The 21,552-nt window shown below is 40.4% G+C and overlaps 2 protein-coding genes across 4 annotated transcripts in view; both read right to left on the reverse strand.

Moving 5' to 3' along the window:
• tedc1 (tubulin epsilon and delta complex 1) overlaps positions 1–11,723 on the reverse strand; it is a 429,152-nt gene extending 417,429 nt beyond the window's left edge. The window contains exons 1-2 of the mRNA XM_051920094.1: positions 11,390–11,723; positions 765–846 (exon numbers count right to left, since the gene is read on the reverse strand). Of these exons, the coding sequence (XP_051776054.1) occupies positions 765–846; positions 11,390–11,512 (205 nt within the window). The 5' untranslated portion in view covers positions 11,513–11,723. The remainder of the gene's footprint in view (positions 1–764; positions 847–11,389) is intronic.
• A 1,319-nt stretch (positions 11,724–13,042) lies between these two features.
• srsf5b (serine and arginine rich splicing factor 5b) lies at positions 13,043–20,063 on the reverse strand. Of its 3 annotated transcripts, none has more exons than XM_051920092.1 (8): positions 19,976–20,063; positions 19,033–19,210; positions 18,257–18,327; positions 16,442–16,558; positions 16,273–16,342; positions 14,915–14,988; positions 14,641–14,748; positions 13,043–13,933 (listed from the first exon to the last, which is right to left on the reverse strand). In XM_051920092.1, the coding sequence occupies exons 2-8, from the start codon at positions 19,156–19,158 to the stop codon at positions 13,681–13,683; spliced, it is 819 nt and encodes a 272-aa protein (XP_051776052.1). In that variant the 5' UTR covers positions 19,159–19,210; positions 19,976–20,063; the 3' UTR covers positions 13,043–13,680. The 3 variants fall into 3 exon arrangements, with proteins under 3 accessions (XP_051776052.1, XP_028677913.1, XP_028677912.1); XM_028822080.2 differs by having other exon boundaries at positions 16,457–16,558; positions 19,976–20,062; XM_028822079.2 differs by having other exon boundaries at positions 16,273–16,345; positions 16,457–16,558; positions 19,976–20,061.
• Between the last annotated feature and the right edge of the window lie 1,489 nt (positions 20,064–21,552).

Consider the following 21,552-nt stretch of genomic DNA (forward strand, 5'->3'; position numbering starts at 1 on the left):
AAGGGGACAAGCAAAATAGTGTTTGTTCTAAGTAATGGATTTTAGACAATAAAGAAAAAAAAAGTATCTTTTGTTACAGTTAAAACAGGTTATTTTAACCTTTTGCTGACTCCTCAAGTTGTCTGCTTACCCGGACACCTTTACATAAGTTATGTTGAAACTGGATGTTTACGTTATTTATTGAAAACCAGTCTTTCACCACTTTCTACCCACAAACAGAAAAGTGAAAGTTGATTTATTTAGGCTTTATGAATGTTACAATTTAAGCAAATCACATCATGACTCTGTGTTCCAAAAGGAGCATAATTCAGAGATGTCCTACAAAGATGGGAGACGATAAAGGTGTGTGAAACATGTAGGGCTTTGATGCCAGTCAGCCCTACTATATTATGTATATTGAAGCCAAAGGGAGCTTAATCTTATTTAATTTATTTTCTATGACCCCAATGCCTGTTCGTTGATATCTTTCTTGTTATCCTTCATTTATCTCTAGAAAACTCCACCTTGTTTAGGACAAGGACTCCTCTAGCTCTTATACTGGATATGGGAGTATGCTCATGAGAGCCTGTCAGAAAGAAGAAGCTTTTTATGTATCAGTGTTAAACAACTCTTCTCTGAACGTAACTAAGTACATCATACATTTTTTAACAGAGGGATAAATTGTATATGTACCAGAAACAAGTGGGATACATTTAAATTAGTCCAGGAAATGAGCAGTCAGGAATTGGAGGCCTAAACTTTCCAACAGAACAAACTGTACTCACCTAATTCAGTTTCACTTGGCAAAGTAACAGAAGCAGTAATTCTCTCCAAAACACTGAACAGGAGTCTCCAAAAATCTGGGGTCTGAAAAAATAACAAAAGACAGTGATGCCCAGTGATGCCCTTTAAGAAAATGTAAACTGCCATGCTCTTTGGCTGGCTGCTAATAATACTTTACTGCAGGAGAAACAATAAAACCTCCCATTTACTTACATAATATATAAGCAGGTACTGGAGGGGCAAGAGGCCAGTGGCTAGGAGCAGGAGGACCCAAATAAGAAAATCAATGTCATATTTGGACCAAAGAAGAGAATTATTACCTAATGACAGTAGCACCATACACAGACAAATAACAATGGCCAAATAATAATAATAATAATAATAATAAAAGTATTTGTTTCTATTTAAGCATATTACCAAAGAGAAAAAAGTAAAGCAAATATATTGATAATAAAGCAATAATTACCATTCAAAACAGGGAATAGATTCCTGAGATAGATCACTGCCAGGGTCAATGTTTAGTATAATGATATGTAAAGCTAAGAGAAATAAATGCTTCTTTATAATAATAATAGTACATTTGTGATGTGAGGATATGATGATTTTGGAAAAAATAGCATGGTCACTTGGCTCATGGTGCCCGATAAGGAATATTCAAATAAAATAAAAAGTTAAATATTATGATTTATTTTACCTTGTTTTAAATAGAATTATATTTTAAATAAGGCAGATACACGTTATCACATTAACACAATATCTTTTTTGTATGTCTGTTACAGGTCTGAATTCAATGTATGCCGTAGCAGCTTAAACATGATGAGACACCAAGCAGTTGCACATGATCACTGAAACTGCATTTAGCATAAAACACTGCCATGGAACTATACTAACAACACGACAAAAATCATCACATTCTTTCACCTCATAAGTTTGATCCTCCTGTCTGCCCCTTTCTTATACTTGCCCTTGCTTGTCAGTCATTTGTTTTTTGAATTCTATGAAAGGGAAATTTTTCTTCAACTGCAATAGCAAGTGTTGAGGGACAAGAATGGATGGTTGCAGGTGGTGTCTTGTGGGGGGCCCGTGGGAAAGGGTGACAAGAGGTGGGCAGCTAATTGAGAGAAAAACTGATATTTAATACCAGTACTGAAATTCCTGAAATGCTGGAACTGTACTGTTTTAAAAATTGGTTTTTACAGTAGTTTTCCAGTTTTGCCAGTAGCAGTATGCAATGTTCCCTATAAATTGAGCATGTGAGCAATCGCTCATACTTTTTAGGAGTGTTGCTCACAGATTTTACAAGGTCACTAACAAGAAGTGCTGACTTTTAAACAAAATAAAAATAGATTGAACTAAATCAATTACCAACCCAGTTAACGCGAGTTTTGAACAAAATTGTGTTATGTGAATAAAGCAGTCAAAGCTGTTGCCTGACACTTTAAACATGTCTAAGTGAAAAGCTGAAGAGAATTCAACTAGTACATCAAAGAAACATTATGGATGACATCAGAATGTTTTGTTAAACTGACTTACCACATTGCCAGAAGTAGTTTCAACTCCCACCTCCGGCAGAACTTCGACCACATCCCAAGGGAGGTGGGGGACATTGAGTCCGAATGGGCCATGTTCCGTGCCTCTATTGTTGAGGCGGCTGACCGGAGCTTTGGCCGTAAGGTGGTCGGTGCCTGTCGTGGCGGCAATCCCCGAACCCGTTGGTGGACACCGGCGGTGAAGGATGCCGTCAAGCTGAAGGAGGAGTCCTACAGGACCCTTTTGTCCTGTGGGACCCTGGAGGCAGCTGATAGGTACCGGCAGGCCAAGCGGAATGCGGCTTTGGTGGTTGCTGAGGCAAAAACTCGGGCGTGGGAGGAGTTTGGGGAGGCCATGGAGAACGACTTTCGGACGGCTTCGAGGAGATTCTGGTCCACCGTCTGGCATCTCAGGAAGGAGAAGCAGTGCAGTGTCAACACTGTATATGGTGGGGATGGTGCGCTGCTGACCTCGACTCGGGACATTGTGGGTCGGTGGGGGGAGTACTTCAAAGACCTCCTCAATCCCATTAACATGCCTTCCAATGAGGAAGCAGAGCCTGGGGACTCAGAGGTGGGCTCCCCCATCTCTGGGACTGAGGTCACCGAGGTGGTCAAAAAACTCCTTGGTGGCAGGGCCCCGGGGGTGGATGAGATACGCCCGGAGTTCCTCAAGGCTCTGGATGTTGTAGGACTGTCTTGATTGACACGCTTCTGCAACATCGCATGGACATCAGGGACAGTGCCTCTGGATTGGCAGACCGGGGTGGTGGTCCCCCTCTTTAAGAAGGGGGATCGGAGGGTGTGTTCCAACTACAGAGGGATCACACTTCTCAGCCTCCCTGGAAAAGTCTATTCAGGGGTCCTGGAGAGGAGGGTCCGTCGGATAGTCGAGCCTCGGATTCAGGAGGAACAGTGTGGATTTCGTCCTGGTCACGGAACAGTGGACCAGCTCTATACCCTTAGCAGGGTCCTGGAGGGTGCATGGGAGTTTGCCCAACCAGTCTACATGTGTTTTGTGGACTTGGAAAAGGCATTCGACCGTGTCCCTCGGGGAATCCTGTGGGGGGTACTCCGAGAGTATGGGGTACCGGCCCCCCTGATAAGGGCTGTTCGGTCCCTGTACGATCGGTGCCAGAGCTTGGTCCGCATTGCCGGCAGTAAGTCGAACCCGTTTCCAGTGAGAGTTGGACTCCGCCAGGGCTGCCCTTTGTCACCGATTCTGTTCATAACTTTTATGGACAGAATTTCTAGGCGCAGCCAGGGCATTGAGGGGGTCCGGTTTGGTGGGCTCAGGATTGGGTCACTGCTTTTTGCAGATGATGTTGTCCTGTTTGCTTCATCAGGCCGCGATCTTCAGCTCTCTCTGGATCGTTTCGCAGCCGAGTGTGAAGCGGCTGGGATGAGAATCAGCACCTCCAAATCCGAGACCATGGTCCTTGGCCGGAAAAGGGTGGAGTGCCCTCTCAGGGTTGGTAGCGAGATCCTGCCCCAAGTGGAGGAGTTCAAGTATCTTGGGGTCTTGTTCACGAGTGAGGTGTCACCGATTCTGTTCATAACTTTTATGGACAGAATTTCTAGGCGCAGCCAGGGCATTGAGGGGGTCCGGTTTGGTGGGCTCAGGATTGGGTCACTGCTTTTTGCAGATGATGTTGTCCTGTTTGCTTCATCAGGCCGCGATCTTCAGCTCTCTCTGGATCGTTTCGCAGCCGAGTGTGAAGCGGCTGGGATGAGAATCAGCACCTCCAAATCCGAGACCATGGTCCTTGGCCGGAAAAGGGTGGAGTGCCCTCTCAGGGTTGGTAGCGAGATCCTGCCCCAAGTGGAGGAGTTCAAGTATCTTGGGGTCTTGTTCACGAGTGAGGGAAGAATGGAGCGTGAGATTTACAGGCGAATCAGTGCGGCATCCACAGTGATGCGGGTGCTGCATCGGTCTGTCGTGGTGAAAAAGGAGCTGAGCCGCAAGGCTCAGCTCTCAATTCACCAGTCGATCTATGTTCCTACCCTCACCTATGGTCATGAGCTATGGGTAGTGACCGAAAAAACGAGATTGCGAATACAAGTGGCTGAAATGAGTTTCCTCCGCAGGGTGTCTGGGCTTTCCCTTAAAGATAGGGTGAGAAGCTCAGTCATCCGGGAGGGGCTCAGAGTAGAGCCGCTGCTCCTCCGCATCGAGAGGAGTCAGATGAGGTGGCTCGGGCATCTGATCAGGATGCCTCCTGGATGCCTCCCTGGTGAGGTGTCTGGGCACGTCTAACCGGGAGGAGGCCCCGGGGAAGACCCAGGACACGCTGGAGGGACTATGTCTCTCGACTGGCCTGGGAACGCCTTCTGATTCTCCCGGAAGAGCTAGAAGAAGTGGCCGGGGAGAGGGAAATCTGGGCATCTCTGCTCAAACTGCTGCCCCTGCGACCCGACCTCGGATAAGCGGGAGACAATGGATGGATGGATGGACATTGCACTGAGCAGCATGTGCTTCTGGGAGACATTTTTAATTACTCAGATGGTGTTATTTGCAAAATATACTTGAAAGCAGTCTTTTTTTAACAAATGGTCTTCAGGGAAAACTTGGAGTGACTGAAAAGTGGACCATCACAGTTTGAACCAAAAACCTCACATCAACTCAGTCACAAAACTTAAAAATCAACTGAAAGGTTTGCTCACAAAAAAAAAAAAAAAAAACCAGAATCTAAACAAGAACTTGAAGACAGAAAAAAACTTGTGTAGAAAAGCAAGTGACACCTGATGAGGTAAAACTTTTAACAGATAACACTTTGCTGGCTGTGAAAATAAATTGTTCTATGTTGGCAGTCCAGAAAATTCATGATCATGTTGCCAAATTCGTAAAAATACCAGACAGTTGGCAACATAGGAATTATCCCTTTGAGTTCATTGAATGCATAAATTCGACAATAAAAACCATCATGGTCAATGAAACGTGAAACTTTGATAGCTGATGAGTCATCTGACATAACAGTTTGAGAAATGTTAATTTTTATATATTAAACTTAGTAATGAAAGCAAATCCATTCATAAAACTGTGTCTGCATGTGACAATAAATCTGCTCTTGGGGCTGGTCAACACTTTTATAAATGGGAAACAAATTAAATTTAAACCAGATACCTCGGAGGCACATCAGTCATGCAGGACAAATGAAAAAGTGTAGCTGCTCTTTTGCAGCAGTCCACTCCACTCCACACTTATCACCGTGACATTGAAGGGCACGTCATGAAGGCCTGGGTATATACAGAAGATGCTTGAAAAGACATTTCCCTGATAAATGACATTGAGACCTTGCTAAAGACTATTTAAACCATTTTTTTCAGGTGAACTGTTAAGAAAGCAAAGTTTGAAGGACTTCCCAAAATGGCAGAGGCAAATGTGATGGCTTTCAAACCATTAAACAAGGTGTAAGATACCGATTAAGGAAAATTTAGAAACTGGAACTGTAAAGACATTTTCTGATATGGTTACTTTTACTAATCTCCTTTAGATGAGGCCCAGAAGGAGCAGTTGAAGATGACCTTTGAGTGTCTCAGGTCGATGAATATGAGTAGCATCTACTTGCAGAGCCACAGCACCATATGTCACCGCAGTTGTAAACCCGGAAGTGACATCTCCGTCGTTTCAGGACTGACTTCATAAAATTACTTTTGGAATGTTTCGGCAGGTCTCGGCAAAGCCCGGAAAGTAACGTCGGGTCAAGGAAACGTTCAGATATTAAGCAATAAAAATGAGAAGGAAAACAGTACACCAAATCAAATAATATGCATTATTGTGAAGTTCAGAGGGTTTCTGCTGTCATACATCAAACTAAACAATACAGATCATTTCTGTGAAATACACCATTAACATTTACGCTGTGTTTGGGTCTATGGGAACCATTTAACATGTCGACAAACTTCAAACAATCAAAATCTGTGTTAATTGAAAATGGTTTATCGTTTACATTCATGAAATAAAATATACAATATAATTAAAATGTTTGCACCACGTCAGAGTTTAGTAAAATGTTAATAATAAAAGTGATTACATTTTTTAAAATGTACTATGCATGTGTGCAATATTGTTCTAAACCAATTTAGAATAAACATTTAAGCCAATCTAATATTTTTAAACATGTATGTGAAGAAAATGGCAATACATATTCTACACTGAATTATGCTATATATTAATTGCCTTATATAGAACTGCTCTAGTTTTTTGTCACTTATTATTATAAACGATGGGCTATCAAAAGAAAAAAAAGAAAAATACTAATAAGAACACAATTTATTTATACAGCATCCTTCCTATGCCCAAAATTCAGAAAGAACAACAGGACCTATAAAACATTGGCTACAAATAATATCTTCATTAAATAAAGATAAATACAGGATATACAAAACATTCAAACAGAATAAAAGACAATAATCCAGACTAAAATACAACATATAATACTACAAAAAAAACTTGAACAAATAACATAAATTGTGATAAAAATTCAAACCCTAAGTACCTGGACAGATAGAGGGGGTAAACTGAAAGAAGGGGCAGAATGTCAGGTCTGTTTAATGTCTTCCTAAACAAATGAGTTAAGAAAAATGAATGGAGTTAGCGGATTTCATTAATTTTGGGAAGTCACCCCACAGTCTGGGTGCTATACAGCTGAAGGTCCTGCTGTCATCCACATAGTTCAGGTAAATGGGGGGCACAGAATCAGAGGACCTTAGTTGGCAGGTTAATAACAGAATTTGATATTCAGTCCTGCAAGACACAGGGAGCAGTGAAGGTGCAGCAGGAGGGCTGTGATGTGCTCGCTGTCGCCAGACTGTGTCAGGACTCTTGCAGTTGAGTTTTGAATCAGCTGGAGCTGTGATATAAGATTATATTATTATAAAATGAAGATAACTTAATTATATTATAAATTAAGGCATGAGGGTTGCTCCGGATATGACTTAAGCTACATAGTGTCTGACAACAGGTCCAAGGATTTCATCCCGATACCTAATGGCAGTCAACGTACCGTTGTCTAGTCTGTAGAGGTCTGTGCGTCCCTCCATGCATATGCCTACCCAGAATGACCATCACTGACCCACCACCAAACCACTCATGCTGAACGATGTTTCAGGCAGTATAACGTGAGTAGTGGACCTGCCAATTCTGGTATTCTATGGCAAGTGCCAAACAAGCTCCACAGGGCCCACTAGAGGATGTTGGGTCCTCAGGCCACCCTCATGAAGTCAGTTTCTTTTTGTTAGAGGTCAGAGACATTCACACCAGTGGCCTGCCTGCTGGAGGTAATTTTGTAGGCTCTGGCAGTGCTCATCCTGTTCCTCCGGTCCTGCTGATGGGTTAAGGACCTTCTACGAGGGGCCCAGTCCAGCTCTCCTAGAGTAACTGCCTGTCTCTTGGAATCTCTTCCATGCCCTTGGGACACGTATTAATGTGCCATCCTGGAGAAGTTGGACTACCTGTGCCACCAACCTCTGTAGGGTCCAGGTATCGCCTCATGCTACCAGTAGTGATACTGACCGTAGCTAAATGCAAAACTAGTGAAAAAACAGTCAAAAAAGATGAGAGAAAATGTCAGTGACCTCCACCTGTTAAACCATTCATTCCTGTTTTGGGGGTTGTCTCATTGTTGCTCTTCTAGTGCACCAAAGCAGCTGAAAATGATTAACAACCCCCTCTGCTACTTAACTGACCAGATCAATAGCCCACAAGTTTCATTGACTTGATGCTATACTCAGATTCAAAAGTGTTCCTTTAATTTTTTCAACAGTATATTTTAATGTAATATTGTGGTTTTGTAAGTCACTACACAAATTACTGAAATACACTCAATGATAGTTTTGGATAATCCCACACTTCAGTCCTTCACAAATGCAGTAGTTTACAAACATCATATTTTAATTTATCTTTGAGAAGCATGAAAAATAATTGTGTTGAATCTCAACTTATGATTACATTTTTGCTATGTATGTACTATCAAGGGACTTTTTTTTTAAATCAGATGGTCACTTTATTTTAACAAGCAATGTTTACTCTTTACTCTCAGATCACATTCTATTTCTTTATCAAGCAGAACTGAATATTTTCATTTTCTACACATTACTGTAACAGCTGTACAGTTCAACAGGCTAAAATAACATAGTGAGACACACAAACACACTCACATTGCATATATTCTACGGGTGCTGTCATTGGTTTCCCTGTGGATTGCACCGTTGAATCTACACAATGGCTGTACATGCTGGGGTCTTTGGCACATGTCGTCCCAGTAGAATGCGAGGTGTCACCAATGGTTTACCCTTCTCCTCAAGAAGGCTCCGTCTCCTTCTCCCTGCTCCAGTCTCGGTTCAAGGTTGTCGAGATGACAGAAGTATTTTTTTTCTGAGATGTTCAATATGTTGAAAATTGCCTGTGGCCAGCATCCAGCATAATATTTTGTCTAAAGTCTCCACTCCTCTTTTTGTAGCATTATAGGTCATTATCATTTATGGCCATGGAATCTCCTATCCCTGTGCAGATCACATTGTGCACCAAGGATGTGTCATTTGTTTAGACAAACTTTAATGTCTTCACTGGCCTATTCTGTGTGGCCAGCAGTTGAGATGGGAGCTCTGGTTTATTTTTCTTTATAGTGCTAAGCATTGTTACCTTCCTCTTGAGGAGCTACTGTCCCAGTTTGTGTAAAAGTTATTGCATATGGCATTGTGGCCATGCAGCTTATGTCATGTCCAGGGTAACCCTCAAACCTTAATTTCTCACAGGAGTTCCTCCATCTGACTTCCCTTTGTTAATGAAATGACATCCTCTGCTCTTCTGTATCTCTTTGCTTCCCCTTGAGCATGTTATTCATAGCTTTGGACGGGGTTATCATTTTAATGTAGATGATGCTTAGATCTATTTCATTGTTAAAAGTGACTCTTCATCACAGCTTTCTCAGCTCACAACTTACCTCAGTGAAATTAAATTAAAACCTGAACAGAGCAAAACTCTTTAAAATTAAATTGCAACATAACTGAACTCCTGCAAAGTGGCACTAAAGTGCAACTTAACAAAACAAGCTCCTCTTCAACCATTCTTGGTGATGATCTCATCAGACCTTCTTTTACTGCAAAGAATCTTGGTGTCACTTTCATTCCTCGTTTTCTTATTTCACCCATGTAAACCATATTAAGAAGCTTTCTTACATCCACCTGTGTCACATTTCTTATGTTTGCACATTTCTTAGAGTCCTGACACAGACTGTCAACAGCGAGCACCATCACAGCCATCCTGCTGCACCTTCACGGCTCCCTGTGTCTAGCAGGACTGAATATCAAATGCTGTTATTAACCTGCCCACTAAGGTCCTCTCATTCTGTGCCCCACACTAACCTGCACTATGTGGGTGACAGCAGGGCCTTCAGTTGTATAGCGCCCAGACTGTGGAATGACCTCCCAAAATGAATGACATCAGCTGACTCCATTCATTTATTTAACTCTTTCGTTTAGGTAGACATTAAACAGACCTGACATTCTGCCCCTTCTTTCAGTTTACCCCCTCTATCTGTCCAGGTACTCGGGGTTTGCATTTTTATTACAATTTATGTTATTTGTTCAAGTTTTTTTTGTAGTATTATATGTTGTATTTTAGTCTGGATTATTGTCTTTATTCTGTTTGAATGTTTTGTATATCCTGTATTTATCTTTACTTAATGAAGAAATTATTTGTAGCCAATGTTATATAGGTCCTGTTGTTCTTTCTGAATTTTGGGCATAGGAAGGGTGCTATATAAGTAAATTGTATTCTTATTAGTATTTTTATTTTTTTTCTTTTGATGGACCATCGTTTATAATAATAAGTGACAAAAAACTAGGGCAGTTCTGTATAAGGCAATTAATATATAGCATAATGCAGTGTAGAATATGTATTGTCGTTTTCTTCACATACATGTTTAAAAATATTAGATTGGCTTAAATGTTTATTCTAAATTGGTTTAGAAAAATATTACACACATGCATAGTAAATTTTTAAAAACAATCACTTTTATTATTAACGTTTTACTAAACTCTAACGTGGTGCAAACACTATAATTATATTATATACTTCGTTTCATGAATGTAAACGAAAAACAGTTTTTAATTAACACAGATCTTGATGATTTGAATTTTGTTGACATGTTAAATGGTTCCCACAGACCCGAACGCAACGTAAATGTTAATAGTGTATTTCAAAGAAACGATCCGTGTTGTTTAGTTTGATGTATGACACAACGTGATGGCAGAAACCCTCTGAAATTCACAATGATGCGTATTATTTGATTTGATGTACTGTTTTTCCATCTCATTTTACCGCTTAATTTCTGAACGGGTCCTTGACCCGACGTTACTTTCCGGGCTTTGCCGAGACCTGCCGAAACCTTCCAAAAGTAATTTTACGTAGTCAGTCCTGAAACGACGGTGACGTCACTTCCGGGTCTGTAACTGCGGTGACGTATGGTACTGTGGCGCTGCAAGTGGATATTACTGAATACGCTTGTGGGCCTCGGAGTGTCTCGTCTGCAGTCGGAGTCTATAAGCCTCTGAAGAACACCGTCAGATAACGCAGTCGGAGTCTATTGGCCTCAGCAGAACACCGTCAGATAACTGTCCCATGTGCAGCATCCGGGGAACTTTAAAACCTCCATGTTCTAATCTACAAGCCACATGTCATCTCTGCGCGCTCGCCCTTATCTACTCGTCCAGTCTATTTTAGACATAATCCGTTTTCAATTGTGGGTTCGATCCTGGTAGTTGCTCCGGATGGGGTGCCTGTCCATCACGAAGTTTAAGCTAACGTGCCGACCGGAATACGCAAGCGTGAAACAGAAATAGATGGATTTACTTAAAAATGAACAGCACTGGAATGTGCGAGGATTCCAAAAGCAGCCAAACTAGTAAAACAACAACTCCTCCAAATTAACAGCTTCCCGAACAGTCGGCGCTTTGTGTTGATAAACACGCGACACGTCATTTATCGTTTGTGCGTCCCGAGTTTTCTCCCGTACGTTTCAAATGAGAAACGACATTCTGCTTCGTATCCACCAGTTGAGAACGGTAAAGCGGCTTTGAACGCTTTTAAAACTTACCGCATCGGCTCGGTTAAACTTGGCACGCCGGAAGAGCTCGGGACTGGGAACATCTTCAATCCCCAGGTGGGACAACAAACGACACAAAGTCAGCACGACTTCTTTTAGCGACCGAGACATCATTCTCTACCACCTCCTCCTCCGCGCAATACTCCCGCTCGTTTAAAAGCAGAGGAAGCAGGCGCAGATACTATGGTAACACAATAACGCCGCGCCGTAACAGCATGGCCGCTCTCACAGTGACTACTAGTGGACGGTCCGCCACAGTGGTGTTCAACGTAGTGCTGGATTTCTAACGGACTGGGTCGGACTCTCCATAGCAAATTTCCAACATCGTATTGGTATGTTCCATCGACATGGAAAATTATTTGTGCTCAAATTAATTGCAATCCAGCGTGTTTACCCGACTGGAATGCTAATAAGCGTGGTGCATTTAACGTTGCCAGGATTTTATCGCGTCATATTGAACCACCTATCAACCAAACGATTTTTCAATACAGCACACAAAGGCGAATTGAATTTTAACTCTTGTCCATAAATAGCGTACAACTTTAAACCAGATTAAGTTCATAAATTAGTTTATAACGCCTTTTATGACATTCAAGGTCACTTTACAAATAAAAATCAATACTCATGTCAAATAGTAATATCAAGACAATAAAACATGGCTTCCAAACGACAATTCAAAGTCCATGCTCCAGTTAATTTTGTATTGGGTATCAAAGGCCCAGTGATTGAATTCGTGGAGGTGAATTTCAAGGGAGGTTGCTGAACAAAAAAAGATCCAGGTACCAAATATATACTTTTTTTTTATAGTTATATATTAATATGGGATAGAAATAAGGCTACCGATGACGATCACAAGGAAAGTAAAGATATGCAAGATAAACCGAAGCAACATTAACGGGATGCAGGTGTGTTTTGAGAACAACAATCTGAGCAGTTCAATTCTGGAGAAGTGGCGGTCCATAAAGTCATTTATTCGGATTGTTGGCCAAAACTACTTTACAATGATTACTGAGATGTGATCAAGGCAGCGGATAAAAACTTTGATCCATTGTTAAATCAATGCATAACCTCCTACAAAAAGGTTTTACACATGGGGTAATGTAGAAGGGGGAAAATAACAAAACACACCCCTGGGAAGCATGTGTGCTGTAAGTTATGTAGACCACCACACCAAGGCTCATGATGACTTTGGTAGAGGTCTGCTGTGCAGTGAAATTGACAGCAGCTGCATGTTATTGCCAGTGTCAATTTAGACCCAATATTGAGTACAGTACTTCAATTCTATGGCTATCAAGTTTGACAGCTGTGTTATTAGATACACCAGGAAACTGGGGTGGCAAGGTGAGGTTAAGCAGACATACTGTACCTGTGCACATCTTTTAAAGGGTAATCAACCACTTATTGTGCATATTCAAGTAGGCCTCCGCTGTATTGTGCTGACATGATGGCAGATTTTTTAAACTGGTTTGTATAATAAATCAATGTTATACCAGGCCAAAAACACCCCACACCTTCAGTCACCAAAGCTCCATTCTGTCTTAACATAAACTAAGTAGTTATGCTGAACCACAAACATTGTTTCTGCTTACCCATTCCATACTCAACTTAGGTTCTAATCACAACACAAAAATGTGCAACTGATGAGACATTTGCAATTGTTTATTTAAAACACAATTTACAAAGTACACTTCCAGCTTGAGACTGGAAAACATTCACTTTATTTACAGATCATGATTTTTTGACAAAAGAAAGTTACAAAAATTACAAAAGGAAACTGTACAGCATATTTTAACTGTACAAAATACCAGTATCTGGTGGACCAATTTACACACAGGCTTCAAAAGGAGAAAAAAAAAAAAACCCACAAGAAAAAGCCTCCCCCTCCCACCATTCTACCCTTCCCATAAAACATGGTGGTCTAAATGTAAACTTTCAAACTAGTCAATTTTCCACCTTACCTTTTAGCAAATTACTTGTTTATTGACAGCTTCCTGCCAAGAAGTCTTGTTAAGAGTACAGGCAACCCCCCCCCCCCCTCCAAAAAAACCCACAATATGTTGCTTCAAAACAACAACAAAAAAAAAAGTTCCAGGGCTTCAGCAGGCACTGCCATGTTAAAATATTTAAAGGGGAAAAGAAAAAGGGCTGAAAAATACAAACATTCTTGCCATAAACAGCAAGGGAGGAAAGAAAATATAAAGGGAGATATAAAACAGGTACGGTCATATCCACAATTAGAGCATCAATATTTACAAGGACAACCCCCAAAAACGTACAAATGTTCAGTTCCTACTTTCCGCAGATGGCGATCGTGACTCTGACCTTGAACGCCTCTGCTCTGGAGAAGCAGGAGAACTGGAACGACCTCTGGATAAACGCTTTTCCTCTTTCTCCCGTGCAGGTGACCTACTTGCTGAGCGAGAGGCACTGCGTGACCGAGAGCGACTATAGGATTTAGGGCTGCGGGTTCTGGAACGGCTTCTTGAACGGGAACGGGAGTGGGAAGAACTTCGGGAACGAGAGTGGCTTCTTGACCTAAATAAAATAGAAATATTGTCAGAGCAGTATTGTCTTGTATGCAACTGCATCAATTTTAAAAAGCTATTTCTCCATGTCAAAACTGAGTTAATTTTAAAGATCTGGGTGACTGAAATCAATACTTTTACTAATATCAGCCTAACAGCTTACTGTACGCAAATTAACATTTATTCAAAAAACATCCACCTTCAAAAACACAAAGGTAAATAAAGATCTTTGAACGCACTTTAAAAATTCTTGTACAAGAAACCTATGGCATTCATTAAATCCAGTATGAGCAGCTCCCCCTTAAATGTAATAAGTGCACTTTGTATATTTCAATACTTCAAACCCAAAAATTGATTTGACAATGTGTGTAAATACTGCCATCACAGAATTCTTGCTTTGGTAATGACTAGCTGCTTACTTAATCTCTAACAAGCTGCGTGTGTATAGTTAAGCAAACAAACTTTTTCACACATTCAAAATTAGTAACAAAAAAAAAAAAAAAAAAAAAAACCCACACACACACTGAGGTTGTGAGCTAGATATATTTGATGTTTCTGTCCTCCCTGGCCATTGGACCTTTGTTATATGTATTTCCCAATATTTATATATTTTTTTCACTTTATCTTGTAAAAGGCACTTTGAGCTACATCACTTGTATGTAAACGGGCTATGTAAATGTTGTAGTACTTCAGAGAAAACTTCAAGCAGAGACTTACCTTCTTTTAACAGCCTCAAACAACTTTATTTTCCTCCCATTTATTTCCTTCCCAGACAGCTTATCAAGTGCATTTCTAAGATCACTATGAGAAGCAAATTCAACCACTCTGGGGGAAAACAAAAAAACAAAGAAGTGTTCAGACAGTAAGTCAACAGTTATTAGGAATTATGTAGTTAAGCAATTGAAAATGGCACCAATATTCAACTTCAAGAAGTTTTAACAAAAAATTTTATACTTAGAATAATCATATGGAACATGCACGGGACACTTACCCTTCATTGAGTTTTGGTCTATGTGCATCAGCAAATGTAACCTCTCCCGCTTGTCTCATAAAATCTTTCAAATCCTACATACAAGATAAATCAAGTTAAACAGTGCCAATATAATTTTATCATTTGCATACTTAACTGAAAAGAAAGGCATTGAGTGCTCAAATGTTATTAAATACAGGGGTCCAAGAAACCGCAATGTCAAAGCTACTACCTTCAGCTAATGGCTTCAAGTCAAAATTTCCCCACCCATTTTATATTAAAAAAAAAAAAAAAAATACCCCATTGAAAACAAAAAAAAAAAAAAAAAAATTCATATTACACCCAAATCACCATATATGATAATGCAGCAGCAAGCCATCAGGGTTGCTAAACTGCAAAAAAAAAAAAAAAAACCCCTTGCTTTTAAATCTTTGTGGAGCCCCTGAAAATAGAAAAATGGCTATGGTAGAAATTGTTTACATTACCTTAATGCAAACTGCCCTAGGCTATGAAAGCAGCTCAATGCTTAAGTCCCAGTTTACCACCATGATAGGGAAGGTATTCATTTGGTTCAGATCCACTTATTCGAACAGATACCTCCCAATTTGAAGCCCGTCTACTTAAAGAGAAAGCACTGCCAATACTACAGGCCGGCTCAGCAGCTGACGGGAGTACAAAAGCATGGCAGATCACTTTGATATAACCATGGGTGGTTCCCCTTTGGATCAGGAGTCTCCTAAAGAAACATCTCGCACCTCAAATTTTCCTGCAGAACTTGGAACCGGATCGTACCACTCAGGGAAGGATGGGAGCCTCTCAAATTAACGTATCGACCAATACACCACCAATTCTCTGTCGATTGCTCGCAGAATAGGAAACCAAGCGGCACTTGCGAAGTGCAACCAGCGCCTTTACAGCATGGGACCCAGTATACGCTCAAACGATCTGCAGATGGCCCCAAGTGAACTAGATGTAGTAGGAGCACTGTCTGACTTGTATGAACCAGGTTCAACCCAGAGAGATCGACACTGAGGGACTTAACTCCACGCTCAAAGGCAATTTCTTCCATACGACACACAAGAAAGGCTGGCAAATAAAGGGGTTAACACTTGGTTAAAATAGTGGCAACAATGAAAAGAAAATTAAAAGAAATAAAAACCTAACCACTGTATTAACATTTTACCACTGTGCAAATTTAAAAATGTATCTTGTCCAAACTAAAAACTAACCTAAAAGTTACTTCGTTGGCAAATTAAAACACATACTATCTGAACTAATTAGCATTTACTAAATTCAGTAAAACAATCCTGCTCCTAATCTAATAAAACCTGAAATTAAAACAATTAAAATAAAACGATCAACTGAAGATGCCAACTCACCTGCCAACTGACCCTGGAGGACAAATTCTCCACAATTAGTCGATTTTCAGTGCGAACTGGCGGGGGATTCCTACTGTTGAATTAAAAAAAAAAAAAAAGCATAAAACATACAACAGCATTAGTACTACTTGTAAATAACTGAAATTTGGGCTTGCAACCAAAAAGAAACATTTTGAGTGCACACCTTCGCGTATCACGTGATCTACGAGGATAGCGATCCATGTAACGTCCACCCCTTCCTCTAGCACCCCCACGAACCCGAGCTCTGGCATGTTCTATCGTTACCCTGGAAAGAAAGAACACCATTTAGTCAAGACACCAAACTGATCAAAATCAGGATCTCTCAAAAAACATTTATGTAAATGCAATGATGAACTAGTGGTTTACAAAATTCTTTCACCTAAGGATTACACTTGTCCAGATTTTGGGGGGGGGGGGGGGGGGGGGGGGGAGTAACCACCATCCAGGAATTGCTATAAATACAACCACCCATTCCCAATTTTCATTAATGCTCAAACTCAATGGCCCATGAAAGGTTTACAAAAACTTGTTAAAACCACTCAATATTTTAATAATGCTGTATACAGTGGGGCAAAAAAAAGTTGTCAGTCAGCCAATTGTCCAAGTTCTCCCACTTAAAAAGATGAGGCCTGTAATTTTCATCATATGTATACCTCAACTATGAGAGGCCAAATGAGAAAAAAAAAATATCCACAAAAATCACTTTGATTTTTAAAGAATTTGCAAATGGTGTAAAGTATTTTGTCACCTACAAACAAGATTTAATGCTCTCACAGACCTGTAACTTCTTCTGCATGAGGCTCCTCTGTCCTCCACTCGTTACCTGTAGAATGGCACCTATCTACAACCTCAAACAGTCACACTCCAAACTCCACTATGGCCATGACCAGAGCTGTCAAAGGACACCAGAAACAAAATTGTAGACCTGCACCAGGCTGGGAAGACTGAATCTGCAATATGAAAGCAGCTTGGTGTGAAGAAATCAACCGTGGGAGCAATTATTAGAAGACGTGTCCCCCTGCTTAAGCCAGTACATGTACAGGCCCGTCTGAAGTTTGCTAGAGAGCATTTGGATGATCCAGAAGAGGATTGGGTGAATGTCATATGGTCAGATGAAACCAAAATAGAATTTTGGTAAAAACTCTACTCGTCGGGTTTGGAGGAGAAAGAATGCCGAGTTGCATCCAAAGAACACCATACCTACTGTAAAGCATGGGGGTGGAAACATCATGCTTTGGGGCTGTTTTTCTGCCAAGGGACCAGGACGACTGATCCATGTAAAGGAAAGAATGAATGGGGCCATATATCGTCAGATTTTGAGTGAAAACCTCCTTCCATCAGCAAGGGCATTGAAGATGAAACGTGGCTGGGTCTTTCAACATAATAATCCCAAACACACCACCCGGTTAACGAAGGAGTGGCTTCGTAAGAAGCATTTCAAGGTCCTGGAGTGGCCTAGCCAGTCTCCAGGTCTCAACCCCATAGAAAATTTTTGGAGGGAGTTGAAAGTCCATGTTGCCCAGCGACAGCCCCAAAACACCACTGCTCTAGAGTAGATCTGCACAGAGGAATGGGCCAAAATACCAGCAACAGTGTGTGAAAACCTTGTGAAGACTTACAGAAAACGTTAGACCTCTGTCATTGTTATACACCCTTTGTTGGCAAAGTATTGAGATGAACTTTTGTTATTGACCAAATACTTTTTTCCACCATAATTTGCAAATAAATTCTTCAAAAATCAATGTGATTTTTCTGGATTTTTTTTTCTCATAGTTGAGGTATACCTATGATAAAAATTACAGGCCTCATCTTTTTAAGTAGGAGAACTTGAACGATTGGTGGCAGACTAAATACTTTTCTGCCCCACTGTATCCTTCGTTCAGTTAGATCTGTAACATAGGCCTCTTTGTAAAAAATTCAAGGCACCTGTAATAAATGCTTTACATGTAAAAAGTAGACAAACCTCTCACTACACAATTCTTTCCCATCCAGCTCATAAACAGCATCTTCAGCATCTCTTGGGTCTTCAAATTCCTGTGGGGGAAAAAAAAAACAAAACACTCAACCCCTCAGGTGCATTTAGCAAATAATGTATAACAAACTAAATGTTCAACAGTGGGAGCATTTACATACTTTAAGAATCCAATTGCTCAAAATACATGGTTTGAAAAATGCAATGTGCATACACATTCAAACTAGAAAATCCTAGTAGAAAGATGCCTCAAGTGCTGAATTGGTGGTATTGCACTAAATGTACAGTGGCAAGTTCAGAGGCATTATGTATGGAGACATCAGCTACATGCTTGTTTTAGGATTCACAATGGCTGCTGATCCGATTAAAAAAAAAAAAGCACCAGATGTCAACATTCTAGGTTGGAGAAACCTAGGGTCATCTGAGACTGAGAAAGTCACTTGGATGAGTGATGTAAGGCATCTCCCTGGAAAAATGCAGTGATTTCCATCTGATCAATGTGCTGGAAAAAAAGCACTGGGAGAGACCTACCTATCTAGGGTACACCACTAAAGACATGTAAACACAAGTTTAAGAAACCACCGATTCTCAAATCCTGGTAACTTGGTCTTGAGAGAGAATGAGACTGCTATTACCATGTCCACCCATTTATACTGCAGCAGCATGATATGCACCACCATTATTAATCTCATGGATACAGATTCAATATGAAATCAAACTATTAAGACATTTACCTAAAGAACTGTATAATGTGACCTCATACTCACCACAAAGCCAAACCCTCTTTTTAGATCAATGTCCCGGATGCGGCCGTAACCCTTGAAGAACCTCTCCACGTCTTTCTCCCGGGCTGAAGGGTTCAAGCGCCCAATAAAAACTCGACAACCACTCATTTCAAACGGTCTCGAAAGGTTGTTCAGGAAATTGAGTTTTTGGTGAAATAACCTTAAAAGAACAAAGAATCGAAATGTGATTAAGGGATGGAATTACACGTAACTACGTGTGCCAACAAAGGATAGCCGACCTTGAAACAAAAGTTGGAATCACCAGGTCAGTGTGATTTCCGAGGTGTCGGGTTAAGCTACGCTGGTCTCGAACGACAGAAACCAAACCAAATCGTCTACGCCCTGGCCGCGTGACACTCGCCCCTCCCCCCCACAATGCAGAATTCCGTTGCACAGAACAGATGGCCACCATTTTGATTGCCTTACACAATGTCACCACATAACCGAAAACGGTCGTCGAGCTCATAAATGCGTTTCAGGAATTAATCTGCTTCTAGTCTCAAAACTAAACAAACCCACACCCCTTTGACCCATATTTTGCAAAAATAAAAGTTATGTGAAAGTGAAATTTTACTAGTTTCTTAGGTTTCAAAATGTTACATTTTATTAGATTTTGAAAAATATTAAACCGAGTACAATACAATTTAAAAATTACAATGGTGACGATCTCGTCAAACCTCTTATCTTCGTTACCAATGCAAGAAAAAGCAAATAATATTTACAATACGAAAGACTAAACAATACTCATAAACAAAAGGAAGCAACCCTATTATTCTAAAAATAAAATCCTACAGAAAAACAATGACAAAGGAAAAGTTTAAATTTAAATAAAGCATATACACCACGTTATTCAAAATTAAACACATGTAAAATACAATAACGGCGTACACACAAATAAACTATCCAGTCAAACTCTAACACCAACCTTCTCTAATCACCGTCCAGCTTAGACTGCGCAATTTTCTGCTGAGCACTTCAACAAAATGGAGCCTGCAGTGATGTCACTGCCCTTCTCCCATTGGCGCATACCTTAATTGACACTCGCTCCCTGCCGCTACAACCCGCCTCCGTCGCATTATCAGGCACGCCCACGAAGGCTGCGGCACAAGCTTGTGACTTCTTACAATGTTATCATAAAAGTATGCAGGCCATTTTAAGAGAAATATATTCACTATTTCTCATAACACTCAAGGCAGAAACGTACATGTTTTTTGCAGCATTACAATAATGAGGTAGTTTAATAAAAATGATCGCATCTTCATTTTTTTTAAAGTCTTTTTGTTTCTCCGTGGGTGAATATGGCGGTGCTGCTGTTTTTTGGTTTGTTTTGCTTTTAACTAGTTGGGGAAAAGGATAAGCTTTTTCGTACGCATTTGTCTTTTTTTAATTATAATGAATGAATGTAACTGCGCTGTTTGTTAACGACTGACTATCTTGGATTTGGAGATTTGCAACGTGTGTAATTACAATCTCATTTCTCCTGTTAGGTCTGCATGACAATATATTATTAGATACTTGTTCTGCTGTAGTTATTTTCTTATCGATTGCCATCTACCGACATCACCTGTATTTATTTTTTCTTTCTGTTCTTTGTCAGTTCCAGGGTTCCCTTTTTACCTGTAAAAGCAGGCCTCATGTTTGGAGTGACATGACTGCTTTGGGGACAGAGAAACATGTTAAATTTTAGGTTTTATTTTTAACCTCAAGAGTGGAGCGTATGATATTATCAATGATAATTTTAAGAAAAAAAAACTGCTAAATTCCTACATGAGAGGTTGGGCATCAGTATAAAAGAAGTGGGAGTTCAGGAGATGGTGTGTAGATAGGTGCAAAATTGGCTCGAAAAGGAGGTAGGAACCTTCTCAGAACTAGGTAGTTAAGAGTGGTGTCCAGCAGGGGTCAGTGTTGGGACCACAGCTATTTTTAATATAAATGATTTGGATAGGAATATAATAAGTCAAGCAAAATAACACCTTTTATTGGCTAACTAAAAAGATAATATGCAAGCTTTCGAGGCAACTCAGGCCCCTTCTTCACCATCTTGCCTGAAGAAGGGGCCTGAGTTGTCTTGAAAGCTTGCATATTGTAATATTTTTAGTTAGCCAATAATTGTGTCATTTTGCTTGACGTTTCACTATATCCATAATGGCTAACATGGTACAACACCCTAGTACGATAGGAATATAAGTAATAGGTTGGTTAAGTTTGTAGAGGATACAAAGATGGGTTGATTACCAGATAATCGCAAATCTGTTAAATCATTACAGAGGGACTTGGACAGCATACAAGCTTGGGCAGGTTTGTGGCAGGTGAAGTTTAATGTAAGTTAACATAAAGTACTACATGTAGGAAGTAAAAATGTTAGGAATTAATACACAATGGGGTTCTGAAACTAGACAGGACACCTTATGAGTTGACTCAACAGTGCCATTAAGAAGGCTAACAGAATGTGAGGTTATATAGCACCTTGAATGTGAGTACAAGTCCAAGGAGGTTCTGCTC

The sequence above is a fragment of the Erpetoichthys calabaricus genome, chromosome 16 (assembly GCF_900747795.2).
Source record: "Erpetoichthys calabaricus chromosome 16, fErpCal1.3, whole genome shotgun sequence".
In the NCBI taxonomy this organism is placed as follows: Eukaryota; Metazoa; Chordata; class Cladistia; order Polypteriformes; family Polypteridae; genus Erpetoichthys; species Erpetoichthys calabaricus.

What these genes read in the sequence shown, in the direction of transcription:
- srsf5b (XM_051920092.1), bottom strand. Translation starts at nt 19,158, where the DNA reads ATGAGTGGTTGTCGAGTTTTTATTGGGCGCTTGAACCCTTCAGCCCGG. An exon ending in AAAGAGGGTTTGGCTTTGTG is followed by an intron (nt 18,328 to 19,032) that starts GTGAGTATGAGG and finishes TTTCCCCCACAG; the next exon opens with GAATTTGAAGACCCAAGAGA. An exon ending in AGACCAAAACTCAATGAAGG is followed by an intron (nt 14,749 to 14,914) that starts GTAAGTGTCCCG and finishes GTTTTCCCCCAG; the next exon opens with AGTGGTTGAATTTGCTTCTC.